This window comes from Quercus suber, unplaced genomic scaffold (assembly GCF_002906115.3).
Source record: "Quercus suber isolate HL8 unplaced genomic scaffold, Cork oak 2.0 scaffold_141, whole genome shotgun sequence".
NCBI classification, from domain to species: domain Eukaryota; kingdom Viridiplantae; phylum Streptophyta; class Magnoliopsida; order Fagales; family Fagaceae; genus Quercus; species Quercus suber.
In genome coordinates this window covers 654,888-666,055 of record NW_027069602.1, presented here as the reverse complement: position 1 = coordinate 666,055, position 11,168 = coordinate 654,888, and the positions used below count along the sequence as shown (strand labels likewise).

The window sequence follows — 11,168 nt, the reverse complement described above, 5'->3', positions numbered from 1 at the left end:
TCCCCTATGAGTTACCATGTAACCTAAAAATTTACCTGAACTTACCCCAAATGAGCATTTGGATGCGTTCAGTCGCAATTTATGCCTCCTTAATATCTCAAAAGTGTGGTTAAGGTCCGCCACGTGCTCGGCCACTACCTTACTCTTCACGACCATATCATCAATGTAAATCTCAATGTTTCTACCCAGTTGCTGCTCAAACATTTTTGTCATCATTCTCTGGTAGGTAGACCCGGCGTTCTTCAATCCGAAGGGCATTACCTTATAATGATAGTTTCCAGTGGGAGTGAGAAAAGCAGTCTTCTCCTGGTCTTCCAACGCGAGTGGGATCTGATGGTAGCCTTGGAAGGCGTCCAAAAAACTCATTCGAGGATGACCCACTGTAGCATCCACCAACTGATCTATACGGGGCATGGGAAAAGGATCTTTTGGGCACGCTCTGTTCAGATCTGTAAAATCAACACACACACGCCACTTTCCATTTTTTTTTCACTACGACTGTATTGGCTAACCACTGAGGATAAAATACCTCCTTGATTGCCCCAGCCTGCTTCAACTTAGTCACCTCATCTTTAATAGCCTCGACGTGTACCTTGGACGGACGCCGAGGTGGTTGTTTCTTTGGAATACACGAGGGGTTAACATTAAGATGATGACAGATGAACTCCGGATCCACCCCGGGGCCTCATAGGCACTCCATGCAAACACGTCAACGTTCTTTCTAAGAACCTCGATCAACTGCTCTTTCTCCCTCAGGGGTAATTGAGCCCAACCTGAAAATACTTCTCTGGATCATCACCGACGTTCACCCTTTCCAAGTCTTCACACCTCATCTCCTCCGGGGACGCGCCAAACTGGGCTCCCTGACCCCTTGATTGCTATAGATCACCTTCGGCTACTGCCAAAGCACTTACCTCTGGCCGATGTTGAATGGCCATTATCATACACTGCCTAGCCATATTCTGGTTTCCCAAAATCTCTGAAACCTCGCCTCCCGAGGGGTACTTCACTTTCTGATGAAGAGTGGAAGAAACCGCCCCAAGGCATGAACCATGGTCTTCCCAGAATCGCTGTATACGGAGAAAAAGCATCCACCACGATAAAATCTACCTCCACCATATCTAACCCAGTCTGCACGGGTAATCTAACCATTCCCAACGGGGTGACCGATTTGCCTTCGAATCCCACCAATGGGGAACTATATGTCGTCAAGTCTTCAGGTTTCAAATTCAGCCCCTTGAATAAATCAGGGTACATTACCTCGGCGGCACTTCCATCGTCAACCATCACTCTCTTAACGTCATACCCTCCGATCCTAATCGTAACCACTAGAGCATCATCATGCGGCTGCATGGTTCCTCTCTTATCCTCTTCTGAAAAGCCCAACACCAACGAGGTGCCAGGTCTGGCCTCTTCGGCCTCGTGCCGGGGTCCTCTCCGAGCATTGAGATACAGACATTACCCTGGAAGGGCAAGACCCGGTCCTCCCCGGAGCAGCGAATATAACGTTTATCGTGCCCAAGGGAGGTCCTCTCGAGGCGTCCGCCTGAAACGCCGAGCCTACGTGACCTCCTCGGCCACCGGTGTGATGCAGGAGTTGGGTCAACTTTCCATCTTGCACCAACTGTTCTAAGTGGTCCCACAGATTATTACAATCTTCGTGATATGCCCGTGGTCTTGATGATACTGACAGTAGAGATTCCTATTACGCTTCGCAGGATCCCCCGCCATCTTGTTGGGCCATTAAAGAACGGCTCGTTCTTTATCTTCTCCAAAACTCGTTGCACTGGTTCTCGGAACACGGCGCTAACCACCTGGGAGTTGGCAGGCCCCGACTGCCCCCCAAAGTCCCTCCGAGGTCGGTTGTTGTTGTACGGTCCGGCCTGAAATCCCTCCTCTCTTGCGTTACCGCTTTAGCTTTCCCTCTGCCTTGCATCTGATCTTCCTCTACTCTTCGATATTTATCTATTCGATCCATAAGCTGACGTACACTAGTACAGGCTTGCCGGTCAGGGACTTCCTCAGACCGTGCTCGGTTGGAAGACCCTCTTTAAAAGTATTCATGGCCACGTCATCGTGAGCCCCATCCACCTCGTTAAACATCTCCCAGTATCTGTCTGAGTAGGCTTTTAGGGTTTCCCCTTCTCGCATAGACATGGACAGTAGCGACCCCAAGGGCTGAACAACCCTTCTGCAGGTAATAAAGCGAGCGCCAAAGGCCTGAGTGAGTTTCTCAAAAGAGTCAATAGTGTTAGTTCTCAAGCCATTAAACCATCTCATTGCCACCGGACCCAGGCTAGACGGGAAAACCTTACACATCAAGGTTCGTCCCTGGCATGAATAGCCATTCTCTGGCTGTAGTGACTAACATGTTCCACTGGGTCTGTCCGACCATTATAAATGGTGAACACAGGCTGGTGGAATCGTCGAGGGAGACTAGCGTCCTCAATATGTCGTGTGAAAGGCGACTTAGAGACCTGATTCAAAGCCTTGTTCAAGGCATCATTCCCCTGACCCTGGCGAGTCGGACTTTTACTTCTTCGCCTACGATGATGTTCTTCCTCGCACGAAAAAGACTCACTGGGGGGAGTTCTCGATCTCTGCCTGTAACTGGCGTCATCCGACTCCTCAGAAGAGTGCTTAGAGTTATGAGCCTTACGCCTTCGTCGTTCATATCGCAATTCCCTCTTCAACTTGTCGATCTCACGCTGCAGATTTCCTTCACTCCGTACAGGAGAAACATGGCCTTTCCCCCGGGAGCGGCTTCTATCTGTATGGGTTGTACGGGTACTTCCCTCGTGATCCTCCCCTTGTTCGCGGCCTATCAACGGATCGCCGTGCTGAGAGCCCCTAGACTCTGCTTGTTGTTGATTGGCGTTTGCTTGTTGCGGGCCCGCCAATGGTTGCTGCGGTACTCCCTCTTCCATCGTGAGTATCACACCTGCCCTTCCTTCTCAACAGATCAAGTTCTTCCCACAGACGGCGCCAATTGTAAGGACCCAATTTGAATTGAGTGTTGGGTTTTCAGCCCAATAAGCCCAAACAATAAATTTATAGAGTATGGGCTCAAGAACTAGTACTGTTTTTCAGGAAGGGTTCTACTCATCAAGTAACAAGGGATACTATTGATTCGCTCTATGAGGAAAAACTCTCCTCGGCCCTCTTTCAATTGGTCTGTTCTTCTCTCTCTCTTTTTCCTTTTTCTTTTTCTGGTCAGAAGTCCTTTCTGTTTTCTTCGTTTCTACATTATATACTTCGTTTCTTTTCTTGTTTCCTTTGTACACGTGTAGTTCTTATCCTGGGAGCTCCTTTCTGTCCCATCTAGTCCCTACCGGAACTTTCAGCTTAGTGGTCATAAAGCTGCTTAGTTACTATTCAGGTATCACCTCCACATTAATGCGGCCAGAGTGTTAGGTGGACAGCATTTAATGAGGAGGTGATAGACTTTAGAAGATATTTTCTACCTTCTCCGACGCCTCTTTAAGCTATATCCAACTTCCAATTCAGCTACAACCTGGCAGAATCTTTCAGTCAGTACGAAGGTTACCTTCACCTCAGACTTTGGCGTCCTCGGACGTGTGCTATACCACTGTATATAACACCTGTTTATACCTTTCATATCACCTATTTGACGTGAATAAAACTTCTTTAGGCTGTCCTCGGACAACTGCGTATCCTCGGATCGGGCCTTTGGGCCCTGACCCAATTCTGAGGGCTACTATACCTTTTTTAGGTAACAGGCCCCACAGGTACTATTCATAGATGTCACAGTATTATTTTAGCTACCTTTTAGTTTTATTTACAGTATTTTCAGTAAAAAGTTTTCAGTTTTAGCTAAATAAGTTGTTCCCAAATAGACACTTAAATAATTTGTTTTAGTGTTAATATTATTCAAATGGTTAACACCCTAACTTATAAAATTTGAGTAATGTCTCTAATTATATTGTGCTTTAGCCTTTAAGAACACATTTAATGATATTATACATGAAAAAACAATCCAAATTTCTGAACTTAAAAAAAATTGAAAAAGAATTTAAGTAAAGATAGACTTACATAGGAATTTGGACCCTTAAATCTAATTTATCCAAATATTATCTATAATCTAAAACGATATAGGAGGAATTCTAAATTGAATTTAGTTATACTTTCGAAGAAATATGTGAGGAATTTCGCATACTAAGAAATTAACACAAAGCACAAACATAATTTTAAAATAAAAATCTTACCTAAGAGAAATCAAGAACTTAAATGAGTGTCCTTTGTTTTGCTTCTTTATAGTAGACTTCCTTTGACATAATATCGATATATGAAATTTTAGAAACAAATAACAATAAGTAAGATGAATTTATCTAATCAAAACTATCATATACAAATATATAAGCGTAGGTTGCAATTTGAAAAAAACAAAAACAGAAAAATAAACAAAAATGTGAGGTGCAAGAAGGATTCTATGAAAAGACCATTGGTGAATATATGTAAGTTTTTAAATTTTGATAATAGATTTTTAGTTGGAATATGATTTAATTTTTGAAACTTAGATGATAAAATTTTAGCTAAATTAAATTATAATGAAATCTCATCCCTTAATTCAAGGAAATATATCCGAATAATTAATAAAATAATTATTTAAATAATTAATAAAACGTAAGATGCACCTTGAGGGGAAAAAAGTGTGGGGTGTTGGGTGGGATTCAAGATTTCAGTTTAGAATTTATTTTTTTATTTATTTACTTTTTCTAGGGAAGGAAATTAAAAAAAAAAATTATAATAGACTTTTAGTTTGAATAAAATTTAAAATTTTTAAATTTAAATGATAAACTTTTACGTAAATTAATCTATTGTTAATTTTATTGCTTAATTTGAGGAAATATATCCTAAAAATTAATAACAAAAATAATTTAATAATTAATGAGAGTAGTTGTTTATTAGGAAAAAAATTGAGAGAGAGAGAGAGAGAGAGAGAGAGAGAGAGAGAGAGAGTATAAATTTATCAACTTCTATGAATCTATACAACGTGTATATCCTTCAAATACAATTTATACAAATACATATGCGTAAGTTGTAACTCGAAAAAAAAGAAAAGAAAAAAAAAGTGAGAGATTCTATGGAAAGACTATTGGTGAATATATATAAGTTTTGAAATTTTGATAATAAATTTTTAGTTAGAGTAGGATTTAATTTTTTTTTTGATACAAAATAGAATTTTTACTCTAATATAATCTAAGTGTATATATGTGTGAAACTCCCTCCTAGAGACTTGAACCCCCGCTCTTGCCTCTCACACCCCACAAGCATTTATACTTGTAGAGTAAGATTTAAATTTTTGAAACTAAGATGCATGTTGCATGTTTTGTTAAAACATTTATTGTTACTTTATTTAAAGAAACTGATAAGAACAAATAAATTATTATCTCTATTAACTAAAACTTAGATGCAAGTTACATGTTTTATTAAAATACTCATTGTTATTTTATCTAAAGAAATTGATAAGAGCAAATAAGTTGTTGTCTCTATCTGAAAAATTGTTTTTATTTAAAATATTGTTGTAATTTAGTAAAGTCACTTGACACAACCATGGTTTCTAAGCCTGATTTTTATTATATAGTATATGATGATATGATATGATATGACACAAGATTACAAGGTCAACCAAAAATAAATGTTCTTCAGTTTTATTAATACATATTACTAGTCAGTAACCCATACATAAAGTGCCACATAACATTTTGAAGCTTCACTATTTTACGTGTCATTATTCTAATAAATTTTTAATTGATTTTAAATTTTATTCCAAAATTAAACCTCCATTAAAATATTGACACATCATTTTTTTTTAATTGTAGAACAGATAGTTCACAATTCCACAAATATAATTAATAAATATAGAAGTTAATAATTATCAAATTTCATATTTTTTTAGAGAAATAAGAAAATCATATTTTGTAAACTTAAAAATAATTACCATAATTATGGTGTCCTATGTGTGTGATTGCTTCCCCCTCCTTCCTCACTATCTACTTAAAATAATATAAATAATAAATACCTAACAATGATTACCATATTATCAAATTTCATAATTAGACATAAAATAAATAAAAGAGATAAAAAAAATCATATTTTGTTAATTTTATTTGTGCATTGCGCGAGTTATTGACTTCTCTCTCTCTCTCTCTCTCTTTCTCTCTCTCTCTATATATATTTATATGAAGAGCCTAATACATTTTTAATTAAAATTAAAATTGAATTCTACATTTAAACCTTCAATTAAAATCCTAGAAAACCGTATTTTTTCGAATGATATAATAAATAGTTTCCATGTACAAATATAATTATAATAAAATAATTAATAACTATCAATTTTCAATAATTAAATAAAAATAAAAGAGGAAAATAATCATATATTCTTTAACTAGAGTGACAAAAAAAAAAAAAAAAATCTTAAACTTTATGGTATGTACAGATACACGTTATTTCCCACATGACTTTACTCCTAGCACAGTAGCACAGTCATAGGTTCATTTTGTGCGGTCTGTACTAGAAATTCCAGAGATAAAATAAAATCATTACCAAAGGGCAATAAAGATCATCATGGAATCAGAGTCCATGGAACTCAAACTGATGTCCTGCAAAGATGTGAGAGGTTTCAATTTCTTCCAGAAACTTTCAGTCTACGCACTTGTCTCACTTGTCAGCTATGATCCCAACAAAAAACTGGAGCCCAAACAGCAACAGAGAACTCCCACTGTCAGCGAAGGCGATGGGGATCCTGAATGGAACCACGAGATGCGCTTTGATTTGCACCAGGTTTCGGTCGAGGATAGTGATCATGTGTTTATTCATTTTGATCTGCGCCACCAAGGTGTCATGTTCGGAGACAAGGACATCGGTGAAGTCCATGTGCCCCTCAAGGATCTCATCGAAGAATCCAACGGTGTTGTCCGGTTCGTGAACTACCAGGTTCGGACTTATGAAGGTAAACCCAATGGCGTATTGAGCTTCTCTTACAAGGTAAATGGAAAGGGAAAGAATAATGGGACTAGTTGTGGAAGTAACATAACTGGGTTTCCAATAATTCATGATCACCAACAACAGTATTCGCATGAGAATGAGATTCATTATCCCACATTAGAAGAAGTTCACTACCCATCTCTTGAATTGCTCAACCACTCGGAGGAACCTCTTTTTGGGCCACAAGAAGTTCACTCTTATGCACCACAAGCTTACCATCCGCCACCAGATGCTTATTATGCACCACCTCCGCCGCCGCCGCGGCCACCTCCAATGCTACATGGGCCGCCTTTTTATCCTGACCCGCACAAATTTGGAGGGGGTCATGGTTATTATGGTCCACATGCTTCTTTCTGGAATGGCAGGTGAGGAGGCTTGTAGGAAAAGTTTTAGCTAATGGTCTTAACCTTTGAAATGTTGTTGTGCTACTATTAGCTCATTTTTTGTGTATCATTTATGGCATCATATGGTGATAGATATTTTGGGTCCAAAATCAGTGAGGCTGCCTACCAATCATCTCTTAGTCCATGCAAAAATGGGAGCTTTGTGCACTGACTATGACATTTTTTGGTTGGTTATGGTATCGATATGGTATGTAATTATTAAGCTCTGTGTATAAGGCCTTTTTACCTATCCAGATTCATGAAGTTCAAGTAATTGATAACTGGCGTATATCAGCATAAAAAGATCGGGATCTGCCATTCACAGATGCGTTTCAAATAGTACATTGAGAATTCTTGAAATAGTCTTTTCTTCTCAACTAGTACTTCTAGAAAGCATATAAACCTTGTTGCAGTATCTTCACACATGTTCCAAGTCTGCTAAAGGAGTGAATTTCTTGATATTGTGTAGAATTTAACAAATCTGAGTCAGTTTGTAAAACAGAATGCCACATAGTATGTGAAGGTAAACAAAAGTGTACTAGCCACTTAAAACATCATTCAGCTTCATTGTTCAATGCACCAGCAAGACATAATGAGATGCTAGCTTGGTAGTCTAGATTTCATTTTGAGGTTATTGATGCGGTCAATAGTGATGGTGACTAAACACCACGGAGGAAGGCTGATTAGTACATAGAAAGAACTTTAAATGGTTCGAGATATGGTGCTTTCTTAGGCATGAAGCAGCCACTTCATTGAGAACTACATGTGGTTCAAGATATGGTGTTTTCTTAGGCACGAAGCCGCTACTTTACTGTAAAACACAATATAAAATCTAGTCCAGTAATGTCTATAAGAAGGGATAAAAAAGGCAAGGAGCAGCCATGTCATGCAAATTAGGGGAAAAATTTAACTCAATGTCCCATTGAAATAGTGCTTCTCATGTCCCAGAAAATGAAAAATATTTATTTTCTATAATTATAAAGGATTTTATTTCCTTCACATGAAAGTTAAGTGGATTTAAGGGGGCCACTTTGAAGGTTTCATAGGTACCCAATGACTGCAGCTGGTTGGAGTGGCTAATTAAAGTGTTTTTTTTTTTTTTTTGAAATTTGAAATGTGACAATAAAGGCCATTAAATTATATGCCCTTTGAGGGGAAGAAACATCACATTATTTGTGTTTAAGCAGTTGATGTAAAATACTCTGTTAAAAAAACCTGGGAAGGTCACAGACATTACAAACAAAGGATGAACTCGTGCTATATTGTGTGGTTCAAAAAGGCCACGCTTAGAGTCTCTTCCATCATGTGGTTGGCACTTGGTAGTTCCGTGCATAATTTTGAACTTTTTTAAAAAATATAATTATTTTAATATTTTCAAAATTTAGTCTACAAAAATAAGAGCCCCCCCCTCCCCAAAGTATTTGAATTAGTCCATGATGCTCTTAAAAAAAAAAAAATTAGTCTAATAGTTATAGAGACATAACTTTATTTTTCACAATTTTATTTCTTATTGTAAAATTTGTTCTTATATTTATTAAATATTTGATAAAGTTTGGTACCAAACATGTTTGAATTTATCTTTTTTAACTCATTATGTGGCGATTAACAAGTCATTGACTCATTAAAAAATTTTGTCACTAAAATTACATATGAAATGTTTCTTTAATTGTCACATAATGGGTTAACGCAAATATATGTTATACGTTATCGATAATGTTATAAAAACAACTCATTTATGGGGTGAGTTGTGAATCATGAATAAGTTGTGGCAAAAGTGGCCACAACTCAAATAAGTAGTGCTTTAGTTGTGTCAAATAATAAGTTGTGGCAAAAGTGGTAAGTTATGGAATCCAAATCTTCTTTCCCATATTTTTTGATCTACTAATAAAAACTTGTCATATGTACACTCATTAAATTCAAATCTAAATTTTAGCATTTTCTTATTTTATTTTCTTAAAATAAATATTAAAAAAAAAAAAAACCTAAACCATCTCCACCAACCATCACCACTACCATTGCCACCGCCACCAACCTTTGACGACGTCATCAACGACCAACTAGTGCCTTCAGCCACCAGCCACCACCACCACCAGCCACCATAATTTAAAGCTAAACCATCGCATTAGCCATCAACCACCAACCACCACCATTGGCCGCTACCACCACAATTGATCCTCCACCACCCCCAACCTTAGTTGATGTCATCAATGTCCAACCACCACCTTCAGCCACTAGCCACCATAACTAGCCACCACCACAATCGGCCACCGAACCACAGCTACCAATATCAACCTTTTTTGACACCGCTAAGAAGAGATTGCCAATGTCATAGAGTGAAGCGTAGTTGTCAATATCGTGCGATATTCGATACGTATCGCGTTGTGTATAATAAGTTTCGAATTGTAGAGGCATATCAAAAGAGTTCATGAATCCTACATATTGTATGAATCGTATTGCGTATTGTAGGAATCGTATTGTATCGTTGGTTCGTACGTATTATAAGATACATAGACAAGTAGGTTAAAAATGAATTTTTGTTAAAATTTGTAGTTTTATTTGATTTAAATGAGTTGTTAGACTATTTTTAACACAAAGTATTTGAGTTACTTGGTATGATGATAAAGAACTATCATTAGGAGCAGACTCCATAGGTTGAAACTTTCTCTAAAAAAAAAAAAAAACTATATTGATTTACTTAATTGAATCCAATAGAATTACCAATAAAATTACATGTCCATAAGTTTTTTTTTCCCCTTTTATCTTTCTCCTACAAAATTTGAATTGCACACTTGACACTTCGTTTTCATATTCGCAATTTTTTTATGCTATGAATAATGTATTAAATGATAATTTAATTATTTTTTATTTTGTTAATTGTTGTTATAACTATAAAAAGATAGATTGCCAAGAAGAAATACTAAGATAAGTTATTAGAATAAAAGGCAAGAAAAGGAATAATCAATACTACTGATGATGAAAAAAATATCAATGAAGAAATAATTTTGCAAAATGACAAACATGATGTTAACATTGACTTAGATAGAGTTGATTAGCGGAGATAATGAAAAAATTATTTTGACTCATATATCATGTATTATCATTTCTGAGTTTAATCAATTTGAATGTGTATATTATCTATATACTATTAATAACAGGATTCACTGTTTGAGTTTCATCATTTTGCATTCTAAAATATCCTCACACAAATTTTTAAACTCTAAAAAATAACCCTATTTTTTAGTTAAATAATATTAAATTTAAAAACACAAACCGGTTAAAAGATTCATTTACTATTTTTTAAAAGGTTCCTAAGTTTTAGACTTTCAAACTTTTATCAACTTTTCCGTACATAAATAAACTAAAAATTTGGACATTATCTATATCTCACTTTTAAAAATTATTTCACTAAACCCAAAATTATAAAAAAAAAAAAAAAAATGCCCATCTCACTTTTAAACCCATTACTTGCTGTCTCTATGTCATCTTCTTGTAACTCTCAATCATAATTAACTACAAGCTTGCATTGAAAAGTTTTTATTTTTTAAAATGAGCATCATCTTCCTAAATTCTAATAAGTATAGAAAAGTTGTCTAGTTTATTCTGAATATATGCAAAAATATTTCTAAAAAAGTAAAACAATTAATGATTTGATTTGATTTGATAAATTAAAACATAATAATCTATGTTTAATTAAAAAAGAGTGGATTGTTTTTGGTTTTTAAAAAAAATCTATTTTAAGAGGGGCTTCTTAGGGGTTTTTTTTTTTTTTTTTTTTTT

The 11,168-nt window shown here is 36.2% G+C and overlaps 2 protein-coding genes across 2 annotated transcripts; one reads left to right on the top strand and one right to left on the bottom strand.

The window, feature by feature from the left end:
• Nucleotides 1-951: 951 nt before the first annotated feature.
• LOC136068908 (uncharacterized) lies at nt 952-1,353 on the bottom strand. The gene has a single exon (XM_065776739.1). It carries the CDS (start codon nt 1,351-1,353, stop codon nt 952-954), a length of 402 nt encoding a protein of 133 aa, XP_065632811.1.
• Nucleotides 1,354-6,426: 5,073 nt separating this feature from the next.
• Nucleotides 6,427-7,948, top strand: LOC112032163 (protein SRC2 homolog). Its single transcript, XM_024064924.2, has one exon. The coding sequence runs from the start codon at nt 6,589-6,591 to the stop codon at nt 7,375-7,377; it is 789 nt and encodes a 262-aa protein (XP_023920692.1). The 5' UTR covers nt 6,427-6,588; the 3' UTR covers nt 7,378-7,948.
• Nucleotides 7,949-11,168: the final 3,220 nt, after the last annotated feature.

Coding starts and splice junctions, on each gene's coding strand:
- LOC136068908 (XM_065776739.1), bottom strand. CDS start 1,353: ATGCAGCCGCATGATGATGCTCTAGTGGTTACGATTAGGATCGGAGGG.
- LOC112032163 (XM_024064924.2), top strand. CDS start 6,589: ATGGAATCAGAGTCCATGGAACTCAAACTGATGTCCTGCAAAGATGTG.